At 43.3% G+C, this 15,352-nt stretch overlaps 1 protein-coding gene across 6 annotated transcripts in view; it reads left to right on the forward strand.

Moving 5' to 3' along the window:
• kmt2cb (lysine (K)-specific methyltransferase 2Cb) overlaps window positions 1-15,352 on the forward strand; it is a 150,016-nt gene that overhangs the window by 112,582 nt on the left and 22,082 nt on the right. For 4 of the 6 annotated variants that reach the window (XM_017703452.2, XM_037535644.1, XM_037535656.1 and 1 more), the window contains 16 exons: window positions 750-887; window positions 1,859-1,891; window positions 2,091-2,228; window positions 4,796-4,940; window positions 5,409-5,647; window positions 5,735-5,808; window positions 6,041-6,250; window positions 6,361-6,396; window positions 7,819-9,669; window positions 9,775-10,091; window positions 10,206-11,866; window positions 12,144-12,255; window positions 12,441-12,525; window positions 12,617-12,680; window positions 12,869-13,101; window positions 13,268-14,830. In XM_017703452.2, the coding sequence (XP_017558941.1) occupies window positions 750-887; window positions 1,859-1,891; window positions 2,091-2,228; window positions 4,796-4,940; window positions 5,409-5,647; window positions 5,735-5,808; window positions 6,041-6,250; window positions 6,361-6,396; window positions 7,819-9,669; window positions 9,775-10,091; window positions 10,206-11,866; window positions 12,144-12,255; window positions 12,441-12,525; window positions 12,617-12,680; window positions 12,869-13,101; window positions 13,268-14,830 (6,899 nt within the window). The remainder of the gene's footprint in view (window positions 1-749; window positions 888-1,858; window positions 1,892-2,090; window positions 2,229-4,795; window positions 4,941-5,408; window positions 5,648-5,734; window positions 5,809-6,040; window positions 6,251-6,360; window positions 6,397-7,818; window positions 9,670-9,774; window positions 10,092-10,205; window positions 11,867-12,143; window positions 12,256-12,440; window positions 12,526-12,616; window positions 12,681-12,868; window positions 13,102-13,267; window positions 14,831-15,352) is intronic. The other 2 variants (XM_037535648.1, XM_037535661.1) reach the window with 1 other exon arrangement.

A 15,352-nucleotide genomic window follows, 5' to 3' on the forward strand; every position in this document is an offset into this window, starting at 1 on the left:
TGCTTTTGATAGCAAACTTTCCTGTTCATGTGTACATTTCGAATCTTGAGCCTTTAAATGCGCCTATTCAAATAGAAACTCTTGTTTTTTCTAATAAAATAAAATTCATTTAATTTTCCTGACTTTTTAACCTGTAGTATGGGTAGAACAGCGCTTTTGTCAGCTAATGATTGATCATTTACATTCCTGTGATAGTCAGAAATCAAAAATTTTGAAATACTGCTAAACAAAAGACAATCTTTGATTACATTAATGCCGCACCTTATTATATTGACCATGGCTGCATGACTAGCTAACGTAGGGAGGCCGTCACTAGGTGCTTAGTGTTTGGTTTCATGTTAGTAGCATAGCTGGTTGCTGTACAAAATATTTTAATTTACCAGATCTGATTCAGAGGAAATGCTTAGAGTGGGAAAGAAGGAAGCCGAACTATAATTGGAGTTTCAAATCTTGACATAATCACGCTTTAAGCTTACTGAGCAACAGTGAAAACTGCTCCAACTGAAAGTTCTGTAAACGTCCTATAGAAACTCACCAGCTGTTTATACTTTAGACGCTGTAGTTCTCTATTGATTGTTTCCCAAAACTGATCTCAGTTTAAGAATCTGAAGTCAAGCATATGAAATATTTGAACTGTGATTTTAGTTTCATGATGATTAATTTCTCAGAAATATATATGTATCTATTTGTTGTGCAGCTTGTTTGTCCTGCTCCTCATTAAGATATCCTTTCTCTTTCCGCCCCCTCAGCTGGACTGGATGTTGCTCCTCTTGCGGAAGAGGCCTCAGCCTCTTCTCAGTCTCACCCTGGCCGTGCTCCTCATCAGGTAGCGGAGGAGCCACTGGATGGCATTCTCAGCCCTGAACTGGACAAGATGGTCACAGACGGTCAGTAAATGACCAGGGCCTGTACTACAGAAACTTCTTTTTGTCTCGACTCCAGATCTGACGGGTCAAGATGAGATTTTTCACAAATTCATATTATAAATAATAATAAATTAAAATATAATATAAATTATATATTAATTTAGGAGTCTTGTCTTACAGCATTTTGTCTCAAGTTAGGAAATCTTAACTAACTCGATTGAAGTCGATTGTCAGCGGTCATGTCTGTTACCTAGCAACCGACCAGACACGCACAGCTGAAACGTAAACACGTAATCACGTTAGTCAGACAGCTAACGTTAGCCACCGTTACTGAGGCGAAAAAGGTCGAATAAAACTAAAGTGCGATAAACTGAGGGTTAAGAATATTGTTTCAGCGCTTTGTGCTGTTTATCATAGTCACTGCTCCCCAGTTTCAGTCTCCATTTCCCAAACGCTTTAGCCGTTAAACTAATGTTATTCCTTCTAATAAACAGACGCACGTTCAGCTCCGTCTCCTCATTATTGACCACCATCACTATAATATTGTCTCTAACGAGTTTTTATCAAACTGCTTTAAGTCAAAGTTTCAGTGTAGTATTTCAAATGTAGCGTCATTATGCCAGTTTTAGTGATCTACGCTGCCTGTCACCGCATAAAACAGTAGAAACAGACAGTTAAAACAGAAGTTAAGACACTCAGGTTTATCTTAAAGGTCAGAAAATATTTTGGATACTTTGGCAACTCTGGATGTTTCTGGAAGACTGTTTTCTAATCCGGAAATAAGATTATAGACTTAAGAACTGTTGTTCTGTAATGGCTTCTGTCCTAACATCAGTCTTAACTGGAGTTGCCTTGATGACAAAGCAGATGAGATATGATCTCAGACTTGAGACTTTTCTGTAATACGGCCCCAGGTCTCTTTAGATTCTCTGTTAAAGTCATACTAAAAAGCATTCTGATGCCTTACGTCCTCTCTCTCTTTAACCTCACAGAGTCCATTTTAAGCAAGCTGTATAAAATTCCAGGTATGCTGTTATTTTTTCTCGGTTTGTCCACTGTGGTTAATTATGAGTAATTATACTCATATATACATCAATATATATATATATATATATATATATATATATATATATATATATATATATATATATATGTGTGCAATATATGTGCTATATTTCACATACTTTGTGAAAAGAAGGTGTAAACTGAAGTCTCTCCACACAGAGCTGGAAGGAAAGGATGTTGAAGACTTGTTCACAGCTGTCCTAAGCCCCAGCACTCAGGTGCCCCACCAAACCCAGGGAAATCACCCTCTACATGGGCCTCCGGGCCCTGGACTGCCCCCCTCCCAGCTCAACTCAGGTTTGCCACTTTTTACATCACTATATCAACTGGTATTTAATCAGTGAACTAATCCAGCCATTATGTCTTTTCCATTTCTAATTCTTTTACCCATCATCATTCAGAGAAGTGACTTTATTACAGTCACTCAATAATTCAGTAATCTTCTTTTTATTTTTATGTAATATTTATGTATAAGGCATATGTGTTGTTATACAGTCTAGGGATGCGTCGATACCTTTCTTTTCAGACAGGTACGAGTCCATATTCTTAGTGCTTGCCAGTGCAGAGTCTGATACCATACTGAGATACCTTGTCAGAATGAAGTAGTTCTTGGTGTAAATGAGTGTAATGTTCCTTAACGGAGTTTAAAAGATTTCTATTTCATTACTATAGTTTTTAATGCTGCCTTGGATCGAGTAGCGCAGCAGTGGAGAAGAGCGGGCTTTGTTCCACATCAGGAAAGCATTTGTGCACAGCTGTAGTTTTTCTCCCCATCTGTGTTTCAGCAGCGGTCTCTGTAGCTCAGTTACAGCGAGAATTGCATCCAAGGACCTCATTGGTTTGTCTTCTTGGAGTCTTTTGTTTGACTGGTTGAGCTGTAGTTGAAAGTCCTCTAAGGCCAGACATGCACCATGGGATTTTTGACGTCTTGTTCTTTGGTGACTCACGCCGTACGTTTGAATAGACCTTCATGTAAAGACAAATCAGTATGACAACACTGTGTCTGTGCCGTGAAACGCAGCCTCTGCAGCCAGCTCTGTCTATGAACCGTTTCAGATAAAGCCGTTTCAATCTAAATAATACGCCCTGAGAGCTGGGCAGAAACGCTGAGAGCGCTGCTGGTAACTGTGCACTGAAGCCAAAGCGGGCGGTGATGTACGTGGTAGGACAGTGCGGTCTCTCTGCAGCCTGTTTTGCAACAAACTCACCGGATTAATGTTTATACCTCACTATTCAGTCCGACGGAGTGAAGTCTGCATAAGTGGACATTGGTGAGAAATGCCTCCATTTGGCTGGGCTGTGTGTCTCCACCCGTATTGGTGGAGACCCGTATGATTGTGTGTTTAATAACGGGCTAAAATCTCAGCGTAGGTCTGTCGGGAATATACCAAGGCGAAGTGTTTGTGATCTGTGGCAAGCGCCCGCCCCCCCAGGCCCCTTTCTGCAGGTTCTCTCGGCCGTCATCGTTGGGGCCCGGGGGGGAGGGCGCATGCCACAGTGTCCAACTCTCATGGAGTCAGAAACACTTCTGTTGGAGCGGACCAGTGGAGTGTTGGCATCAGGGAAGTTTTATGAGAATGAGTAAATGAGCACAGTGGCAGTTTTGATGCATCCCCAGCGAGTGTATATAGCATATATGCAGTCAGTGATTCCAGCTCCGTTGTTACTGAAGCCTCTTACTCTCCTTCAGCTTGTAGATTCCTGTTACAGTGGAACTTCCACTTTTGTGGAAAGGTTTTCTGGCAGAGATGCGAGAAAAGTGATTACAGCTGAGCTAAAGCTTCAAACAGAGCAGAGTAAACCTGGATTTTCCTTTATATTTTTAGTCTGTACCAGGTCATTAGCTTCCCGAGGTGGTTTTATTTTTTATTTATTAAAGAACAAAATGGTTCTTCTTAAGATTTGGGTTGCCAACGCTTGCTTTAATAAGTGCTGCATAATACCACCTTGTCATTATTCTGTATTTTAATTTCACGGTGTTAATAGATTATTTAATATGGTATTTGTCCTTGGCCGCATCAGTTTAACATTTTCCTGTTTTTGTTCCACGTTGTTGTCTCGTTAAATCCTCAGTATCCACTGTGCAGATATGTAATACAGCCACTGGGAATCCCTGTGGTATTAACTAATCCGGACTGCTAGCTTAGTAACTGTAGTCTAATAAATATGACCAGGTGTAACTCCCACCTTGAGCGAAAAACAGCCTTTTTCTTTGTCAGACGCACTTCAGTTGAAGAACGCCTGTGAAATCCAGTGAACCTGGATGTGAAAATTATTAAGAAGCAGTTACTAAAGCTAGAGCAGTTGGCTGACATACTGGATAAACATCTGCTCCCAAACTTGGAAGACTGGATTAGATTCTCTGCCCACTCAGTCTGTGAGCAGCACAACTGCCTTCCCGTTACAGTGGAAATCTGTAAACGCTTTGCCTGCTGAAGGTTTTGAAGGTTTCGCTTTGAAAGCCATTTAAAAAATGTATTTGAACAACGTGGCTGCAGTTGTGGATTTGTAGCAACATACAGCACACCGTGTCTGGATTTCACCCTCCGCTACTGCTGATGGGTTTGAAGGGTTAAACTAGGAAAAGGCATTAATGGTGTAAAAAATAAAAAATAAAAATAATGGTTTTAATAACATTGTTGATGTTATTAACCCTACATTATTTGCATTAAGAACGCTTCTCAACACTTGTAGGAAAGCTCAACTCTGCACAACTTAATTTGCAATTTTTTTTAATTCAGTGTGGTTTTCACTTTGTTGCATTTTCCATTAAATAGTTGCAAGTTGACTTTTTAAAGAAATACGGTTCAGCAAATGATACCTTTTGGCTAAATTGGTTGAAAAATGTTTTACCTTCCACACAGGAATGTTCCCTCGGATGCCGGTGATGAATGGTCTGATGGCACCCAATCAGCAGTTCCCTCCATCACAGATGCCTCCTGGAGCAGGGCCTAACATGCCTCGAAACTTCCCTCCCATGCAACGCATGCCTTTTCCTGACAATCTGAGGTGAGCTTTGCATGTCTTGGCATCAGTCTCACCTGACCAGCTGTGCAGCAGTTAAGGACCAAAACATGAAGAAAAAACTTTCCCTACATTATTTTATTTTTAAAAAATTGCAACAAAGCCGTTTTAATGTGCCGTGTAAACACAAAGTTTTAGAGCATGCTGTTCACTTCCTGCTGCCTACGGCCCATTTAAGAAAGTAAACAACCAAAATAATCAGAAAAGCCAGTCAGAAAAGAGCTAATTTACATATATCAGTCTCAATAGCCACGATAGCAATAACAGGCCTATTAATGGAAGTCGATTAAAAGTAAATTACTGCTTATGGAGCAAAAGAAAAACACTAAAAACAACTAAAAGTGCACTTCAAGGTACAAAATAAACGTTAATTTGAATTCATTGTAACATTTAGTTTATTGCGAATGTGTTGGATCTCACAAAATGCATCAGGCTATTTTCTGTCCTGAACAGGGAGAGGAAGTTTAGTCAGATGGCTCAGGATGCAGCTGGCCCGTGGTCAGCCACTGGTCCAGGTCCAGCTTCTGCTCCCCCTCCTGCCCCCGTCCCTGAGGGAGAGGGGGATTCCTTATCCACGGCCCAGAAGAGCACACTGAAGTGGGAGAAAGAGGAGACGTTGGGAGAGCTCGCTACCGTGGCTCCCGTCCTCTACACTAATGTCAACTTCCCCAACCTCAAAGAAGAATACCCAGGTGCGTGTATAACGACCCGTCTGTTTTGATCAGTGGGCTCGTATTTATTTTTTTTAATAACACTTGCATTTAAAATTCGTTCCACAGATTGGCAAACCCGAGTGAAACAAATTGCGAAGCTGTGGAGGAAAGCAAGTTCTCAAGACAGGGCCCCGTATGTGGTAAGATATATAACACATGAACAGATGTTCCGATAATAACCTTCAATTATAGTGTCTGACACTAGGGCTAGCTCTACCAGCTTACAGAATAACTGTTGTGGAGCAGGATTTGAGAACATGACGATTATGATTAGGTATCTACACGATAAGTTAATGAAGATGATTAGCCTAATAAGCTTAGTATTGTTTAACAGAAGGCTTGGTATGAGCATCACCTGTGTGTTGCTTACAGCAAAAGGCCCGGGATAACAGGGCGGCCCTTCGCATCAACAAAGTGCAGATGTCTAATGAAACTATTAAGAGGCAGCAGCAGCAGCCCCAGGTCACACAGGCTTTGGAAGTTTTTGACCCTGCCATTCCCCCTCTGGACCCTGAACTTCTGTTCAAGGACCCCCTGAAGCACAAAGAATCAGAACAGGAGCAGGAATGGAAGCTGAGACAGGTACGTCTGCAGTGATTGCTGATTTGGAAGGAAAACATACTATGACACGTTGAAGCTTTTGACTGAAGATACTGTGAATGAGTCAGTGAAACTGCATTGCTCTAATCCAGGGGTCGGCAATGTGCAGCTCCAGAGCTCCACAACAGGTAAAAATAAAATAATCATCTTATGCAGTTAAATAAAGCTCTGCTGATCGTTCAACACAGGTTTAACAAGAAATTTGCAATACTCTGGACTTAATGTAGCCTATATATCCACGAATTCACCCTTTAACCCTGAAGATCCGCACAGACTGCTGGTCACAGCCATGCAGACAACCATCTCGCTTAGCTAGTAGCTAATGAAAAGGCAAAGAGAGAGATTTAAGACGGATGTCGATCATTTAGAGACAAATGGGCTTTTTTGTATTTATAAGGACTCCATCTGTTTTCCTGATACTTTTAATGTGCAACGTAGCTACATTCCGGCACCCAAGGAAGACTGGATTAGATTCTCTGTCCACTCAAAGTCTGTGAGCAGCACAACTGCCTTTCTTATCTCTCTGAATAAGAGCACATGTTAAATATGCAAAGGAAAATATGTTTGTAAAAAGTCTTTAGTGTCTATTGGAAAGGACGTTAATACACCACACCAAAATTTATATTCATACTATACTGTATCTACTTTCCTAAATTTATCTTTTTGGCTTTCCTTCTCACTTGAGTCATTTCTTTTATTAGAGGAATCCATTCTATCAGTTGTAATGTTGTTTCAAAGACGGCCTGTTTAAGTAGTTTCCATTTCACCTGTAGCTATATTACGAGTGAACCGTCATGAGCCTATAGATTCTGGTTAGGGTTCACGTTAGGCCTTTCTTAAAAGCTGTGATTTTTATCACCTCGTTATCATTATGTCCTTATTTATTACGTTACATGAGCACTGAAATAGGCTGCATTCTACAGCTGTTGCAGATTAACAGTCCAGGAGACCTTTTGATGCTTTTAAGTTAAATGTTGTGCACAATTTGTACAACTTGTTTACAGTTGCATGTTTTTGTATGTTTATGGTATTTGTTTCACAATAAAGGGTTAGCTCCACAATTTAATTTAATTGTGTTGCCATGAACCTATTCTCCCACACTTACCCCTTTAAAATCCCAGGCTTCTCACATACTAAGTTTTATTATTCAGTAACTACTTCAAGGCAAACTGTCGGTACTCTTAGGTTACAGAACTATGTAATAAAACTATTGTTTCATTTCGTGATCTCTAAACATCTCACAGGTATTCAATGAACATCACAGTGGCAAGGTTGAAATGAGAGAGTAGTGTTTAATTGCAAATGCTTGGTTGAAAGACCTTTGTAATATACTTGCCTGAACCATGGGTGGGGGGGGGGGTGGCAGCTGTAAAGAAGCATTGAAGTTGTGAGAGACCTTTAACAGAAAATATCTTCTGTGGTTACAATGATTGGTTACTCTTACATTCTTTTAAGGGGTGTCATGTTTTTAGGAATTTGAAGTTAAGCTGCTTTCTCTGTTAAGTAAAAAAAAATCATCTGAGCACATTATTATTTTGCTTATTTTGCAGCAAATGAGACAAAAAAGTAAACAACAAGCCAAAATTGAAGCTACACAAAAACTTGAACAGGTGAAGAATGAGCAGCTACAGCAGCAGCAACAGCAGCAGCACCTCAAAGGAGGTCAGTCTGAAATGGACACATCTGGTAGCCTTCAGAGTCCAGTCTCATCGCAGACCAGCAACGGGAACATGTCTCCTATGCAGTCTGGTTCCAAGAATGGATTCTCTAAGCCACAGCTTCCAGGAACCCCCACATCAGGTTCCCCAGATGATGTCTTTCTGCGTCCTCATCCTCCACCCCCTTCGTCTGGGTCGCAGCCACAGTCACCACAGATGTTCTCTCCAGGCTCTTCTGGCTCTAGACCATCTTCACCCTGGGACCCTTATACCAAAATGGTGGGCACACCAAGACCACCACCAAGTGGTCCGGCTGCTGCACGTCGGAATTCGGAATCTGGGAAATCACCTAGGATTCTCTCAGAAGAATGTGGGAAGGCTTCGTCTGTTCATGAACCCATCGGTTCACCAACAGCCCTCAACGTAGACCCATATGCCAAGCCTCCAGATACACCAAGGCCAGCAGGCCCAACAGATCCCTTTCTCAAGCCTATGTGTCCTCCCAGGTCTAGTCAGACCATGGAAGGCAGGCACCTTATTGGCTCTCCAGGACATGATCCATTTTCCAGGGCAGCTGTGAGAAAAGAAGCTTATCCACGAATGCCTCAAGGCAGAATGATTCTTTCAGATCCCTATGTCCGTCCCCTTCTCGCTCCTATCCCAGGAAGTAATGAGTCAGGGTCTGTTCAGCTCTTCAAAACCCCTATGCCTCCACCTCAAGCTCAGGAGTCAAACACAGTAATCCATTCAAGAAGACCAATTGGAGATCCCTTTGAAAGACCAGTGATGCCGCCTCGTTCTACAGAGGCATTTTCACAAAGTCAACAGAATGACCCATATGCACATCCCCCTCTCACTCCACATCCTGTGATGGGTGAAGGTTATGAGAATCAAGCAAGAATCACACGGCAGCCTCAGGCCCACCCTTTTTCACAACCTAGTCCGTTGGCACATCAGTCTGCTGGGAATCCATATGCACGTACCCCATCCACCCCAAGGCCAGATTATTCTCAGTGTGATCCCTTTTCCCAGACTCCCTTTTCTAATCCATATGCTCGAATGCCTGGCACACCCAGACCACATGACCCTGAACCCTACGCTCACCAGTCTGCCACTTCTCATCCTGCCATCATGAACCAACCCCCCCAACAAACTCAGAATCGCATACTGTCTCCCATGTCAATGGATCCTTATGCACAGCCTCCTGGGACGCCACACCCAGGTATGCCAGAAAGGTTCCTCAAGTCTCAAAATTACCAAAGGAACCAAGACCCATTTAATCACCCCCCAGGAATGTCACGGCAAATAGCTCCAGATCCTCATGCACAGCCAGCAGGTGCCTCTCAGGCATTACTTAGTGATCCATATGCACAACCCCCTAGGACACCTCATCCTGGAGGTGCAGGACAGGTTATAAGACCAGGACTTATGTCTGGTCAAGATTCATTTTCACCACCTCAAGCACTGATGCAGGATGCTTTTGCCAGTCCAGCAATGCCAGGGTCTCAGACTCCGAGACATCCTGGTATGGCAGATGAAAACAGTGTGTCCCAATCACCATCCAGTCAGCCAAGCCACACCCCGGTCCATGATCCATTTGAGCAGGTGCCCATGAACCCTCACCCTCAGTGTCCAGAAACCAGGGAACAGCAAGGTTTGGGACACAGTGCCATAGCAGTAGGGCAGCCCAACACTGAAGCTCAGACTGTCCCTCTTGCAGAGGCAGAAGAACGACTGAGACAGGTACTTTAAAATTTACATCAGTTAAATCTTGTCTTAATGTACATAATAAAGTTTTTTTTTTTTTTAAATGATGATCGCTCCTGATAATGTTTGTTTGTGTCACAGCGTCAGCGTATTCGAGAGCTGATCCTTAGACAGCAGCAGCAGAAAAGTGCTATTCGTCAAGAGAAGAGTGCACAAGAGCAGCCTGTGAACGTGCCTCCGGGCACCCCTCAATACTGGAGTCAGGAAACCCAGGGTCAGCAGCCCAGTGACCTGTTCAATCGGCCACCTCCACCATATCCTGGCCCAGGTGCTGTGAGGAGCCCTCAGAGGTTCCATGGACCATATCCAGGAGATCCACGAGGGTCTTTCCCTGATGGTCAATTTCCCAAACCTCAGTTTCCTGGGGACACTAATAACATCCGACAACCAGGACCCAGGTGGGTATATTTAAGTTATGCCATAAAATTATTTAAATATATATCATTTAAATAGTGAATGTCAATAGATTTGTGGAAGTCTTAATGAACATTAACTTTTCCTGTTGATCTTAGGTTAAGCTTCCCTCCTGGTGTTCAAGGCCCAGGGTTAAGGCCTCATCAGATGCAGGACTCAATGATGGAAGGTCATCCACAGATGAGAAGGTCCATGTCTATAGATCTGGGGAAATCATTAGGAGGCAATCCCATGGGACTCCAGCCTTTGCCCCCAAGAGGCATGCATGTGCAGCAGCACAATATCATGGGGCAACCCTTTATAGAACTTAGACACAGACCTCCTGAAGCCAGGCTTAGGCTTCCCTTCGCAGGTCCTGTTATGCAGGGAAACCGAATGGAATCACCCACACAACCTCAACGACCCCCAGGTTTAACGAGTGGGCAAGAAATGGCATTCCCAGCCAACCAGGGTCCTAAACCAGTGGATCCAACTATAACTCAAACTCAGGGAGTAGTTGCGGATTTGCAGGGGACAATGAGTATGGAGAGCTTACATCAACCCAGTGTTCCTTTAAGAACTGGACATCCACAAATTCCACTCATGAGGTCAATGAGCCAACCTGCTTCAAATGAGACGTTCAGTGGTCCTGCTTCATCAGCTTTCCCTGCAGCGTCTGCTGGGCAGAACAGTGAGGTTATTTTACCTACAAATGAAGGCTCTGAAGAAAAGATTGATGCAGATGAATCAGCTGTGAAGGACCTTGAAGATGTGGAGGTTAAGGACCTTGTTGATACAGATTTAGAGAACCTGAATCTTGACACAGATGATGGAAAAGACTTGGATCTGGAGACAAACGATTTGCACCTGGAAGAAATTTTCTTGACATCTGGGAAATTTGATATTATTGCCTACACTGATGCTGATCTAGACCTTAGTGAGGACTTGGATCTCAATGATCCCATTGATGACCACACTGAAACCTCTGAGCCCCAAAAGTCTCAAACGAAAAAAACTAACTCTTCAGATGACGCTTCCTTACCTTCCAATTCCACATCTGAAGAAGGGAAAACTGGGGACAAACCTGAGCTGTCCCCAGGTCACATAAAAAAAGAGGTTTCTCTGAATCAGGGATCCTTGAAGTCAGAAAAAGATATCAAAATTGAGGTCAAAGATGGTTTGTCACATGAGGTCTCTTGCAAAAATCTAATTAATGAAACTAAAGCTGTTAATCAAGAAGATTACGGAAGTATCAATGCAATTTCGCAGATCCCAAAGCCTGGTATTCACCCCGATGCCACTCCAGTGCTTTCCAGTTTACTGGTCAACGTTCCACCAGATAATGAATCGCATAAACAAGACAGCTGCGGGCAATCAGTGGTTCAGAGCAAACTCCAGGAATCTGGGCTACAAGAGACTATCAGTTCCACTCTGCTGGGACAGGGAGCCATATCTGTACAGGGGCTGAATCCTGGCATGGTTGTAGATAGTGAGGGTACTTTAGACATCCCAGGCACAATTGAGGAACAGTCCTCAGGTCCCATTTTTGGAGTGGATCAGAAGGATGCTCTGCTTTCAGTGGAACAGGCTGGTATGCTTTCTCAATCCCAACAAGCGTTGTTGTCTGGGCAGGGCCAGCAGAATAGACCACTGTTACTGGAGGAGCAGCCGCTCCTCTTGCAGGACCTTCTGGATCAAGAGAGGCAGGAACAGCAGCAGCAGAAACAGATGCAAGCCATGATCAGACAGCGGTCCAGTGACTCTTTCTTCCCTAACATAGGTAAAATGTTGAAGTATAACACAGTTACCATTGTTAGCTTACCCCTTATAACAGTGAAAATCCCACAGATGGGCTAGTGGAAATTTGCATTATTTCAGTGATGGTAATAATTACAATAATTATTTTGACCGTTTAAAAAGAAGTGTTAAAATGTCAACAAAACTGATAACATTTATTAGTACAAAACTACATATTTTTTTTTAGTTTTCACTAAAAAAGAAAGTCATTACACCTTATGATCTGTCCAGAAATAAAAATTTTTTTTTTTTTCCTTCAGATTTTGATGCCATTACCGATCCTATTATGAAAGCAAAAATGGTGGCCCTTAAAGGAATTAATAAAGTAATGGTTCAAAACAACATGGGAATGTCCCAAATGGTCATGAACAAGTAAGTGCATCAGCTGGCATGTATTTTTAAAATTAAAATGAACTCTTAAAATATATGATACTTCTGTCTGTAGTGCGACAATTTGTTAAACTTTCTTTTGAATTCCTTCTGAAAAAAATGTGTTGTTTTTTGCTATTCTTTTTCTTGTTCTTTCTCTCATTCTTATGGTCTTTCATTTTCTGCAGGTTTCCAGTGGCTCCTCAACAAGGGCAAGGGCAGGTTCCACAAGGCCAAGATGTATGTATTCCTCCGCAGCAAGCAGTGCCACAGGTGGAGCAACGATCTGATTCTCATTTTGTCAATCACATAATTCATACTCATGTAATTATGATTATAATAATGGTTTTCTAATTTCTTTCAGGATGGCAAGCTGGCTGCATACATGACAAGGCCCAGTCCTCCGAGTTTTGGACAAGGATTTACCAGTAAGCATTTGCTAACTGTAGATTTCAACATCTGTTTCATTTTAATGTCCTCAAAACATAATGCATTTCCACAAAAATATATATTGTTACATGTTAACATGTTATAGATAGATAGAGAGAGAGAGAGAGAGAGAGAGAGAGAGAGAGAATTATGGAGTGCATCATTATTTTTCTCCCCACTTTCTCAGATGAGGCCCAGAAAGTGCAGTATGAAGACTGGCTTCGGGAGACGCAGAAGCTTCTTCAGATGCAGCAGAAGTTTTTGGAAGAGCAGATTGGAGCCCACAGGAAGTCAAAGAAAGCCCTATCTGCTAAGCAAAGGACTGCTAAGAAAGCAGGGCGGGAGTTCCCTGAAGAGGATGCTGAGCAGCTGAAACATGTGACAGAACAGCAGGGTGTGGTGCAGAAACAGTTGGAGCAGGTAATGTGGCCGTAGGCGCCTCAGTTACCTCAGTTAGTTTTTATCAAAAGCAACCTCATTCTCTGTGCAGGTTTCTTGTTTATTTTGTTTGTCATTTCTTGTCTTAGTCTTATGATATGGTTCTTGACCTTTTTAGCCATTAACAAAATACTTTGTTATGCCGTAGATCCGGAAACAGCAAAAAGAGCATGCTGAGCTGATAGAGGAGTACAGGGTCAAGCAGCAGCAGGGTGGCATGCAGCCTCAAATGATGCCTGCCATGTTGCCAATGCAGGGTCATCCAGGCATGGTGCCGACAGGTCCTGTCAACCAACCTCTGATAGGTCCTACCATGCCCATGCAGCTCCATCCTGGCCAGACCAATGCTCCCAGCATGCCAGCCTGGCACCCTGGGGCTTCAGGCCATGTTGCACCTCAAATGCCTGGTGTGATGCCTCCTCAGATGATGCAAGGCCAGCCACCTCCACCAGCATTAGGCAGGCCTGGTCAGGGACAGTCCAGTGGCGAGTCTCCTCATGTTAATTTTGATGATACCAACCCATTCAGTGAAAGTTTCCAAGAGCGAGAGAGGAAGGAGAGGCTCCGTGAGCAGCAGGAAAGGCAAAGAGTGCAGCTGATGAAGGAAGTGGAGAGACAACGCATGAAACAGCGCATGGAAATGGAGCAGCAGCAGCAGCAAGGTCTCCTCAGTCAAGATGGCAATATGAGGACTCTCTCGCAAATGCCTTTCTATAACCAGAATTTGCCTCAAGATTTCATGCAGCCACATAGATCTCAGCAGCAAATTCAAAGGCCAGGATTCCCCCAGCAGCAAGGTATGCAGCCTGGACTTGGAGGACCTCCTTCAGGACCTATGATGGGAAATGGGCCCTTTCCTCAGGAAGTAAGACCTGGGTTTGGATTAGACAACCAACTATTGCATGGTGGCCCTAACTTTGTTCAGGGGCAACCTAGACCTTCAAGATTCCCTGGACCTAATATGGTACCTCAAAACCCAGGACATGGACATCCTTTTGGGGAGTCAGCTATGCCCCTGCCCCCAAACTTCCCAGGTTCTGGTCCTTCCCTGATTCAGCTCTACTCCAACATTATTCCAGAGGAGAAGGGCAAGAAAAAACAGAACCGCAAGAAGAAGAAGGATGATGACACAGAGTCCTTGAGGGCACCATCCACTCCTCACTCTGACCTAACTGCCCCGCTGACCCCCTGTGTTTCAGACACATCGTCCACACCCACAAGGAATCCCCTACTCTTTGGAGAGCATGAGATGTGTGAGACCTCCCAGCCCGGATCGTCCACCCCAGGCTCCCAGAGCAGCCAGCCTCACTCTGAGCTGGAGAGGCAGCTTTCTGAAGGAAGCTGTGTAGGAGCTGAACTGAATATGGGTCAACAGGACATCCAGGACAGGATCCTAAGTAACATCAAAATGGAGAGGATAGAGGCCAGTGACTGCCATGGGCCAAAGGGAACCAATATGGATATGGGCTTGGGTATGGTGAAGGTGGAAGTGGAGAAGGGAAGCATGTCACCCCTTCCTGCAGGCCAAAGTCCTGCAAGCAGCTCCAAAGGAGAAGGTGGTAATGAGCTCCTTAAACATCTTCTGAAAAACAAAGGCACTCCTCCACCTGTATTGCCCCACCAGAAGTCCGAGGACAGTTTGAGATCAGAAGAGGAGGCCTCCAATGACAGCAAGGTTCTGCTGAGACAAAGCTCCATGGACAGCACTGGGGTAAGTGAGAGTGGCTGAACTTGCTTCTTTTTTTTTTTTCGTCTGTTAGAAAAACATAAAATCCTTTCCATATCGCTTGAGCCAGTTTAAATCAAGGCCATGGATTAAATTTTGAACGGAATGGACAGACATATGATGGCAGTATACGTGTTAATGTCATAAGCATTATATACCTTATACATTATAAACCCAACAAAGTTACCATTGTATTTCACATTCTGGTGCCACATGGTAGTGCTTGATGACTATTTCCACCACTAAAAATTCCCTGAATTGTCTTTTTATTAATTTGTTGGTTGCTCAATAGTCTTGGCTTCAACTGCAAGTGTTCCAACTAAACAGAGATACTGTTCATGCTCAGATGAGCAAACAATCATCACCCATGTCCTCTGAAGGTGCAATTGCACCTCAATGTGTTTCTGGTTCATTATTTATATTTTTGCCTTCTGTTGGTTGGTAACGTTTAGAGGGTAACACCTCTGCCTTCTATGCTGTAGACTGAAGTTCAACCCCTGCCTGGGT

Source organism: Pygocentrus nattereri, chromosome 2 (genome assembly GCF_015220715.1).
Source record: "Pygocentrus nattereri isolate fPygNat1 chromosome 2, fPygNat1.pri, whole genome shotgun sequence".
NCBI classification, from domain to species: Eukaryota; Metazoa; Chordata; class Actinopteri; order Characiformes; family Serrasalmidae; genus Pygocentrus; species Pygocentrus nattereri.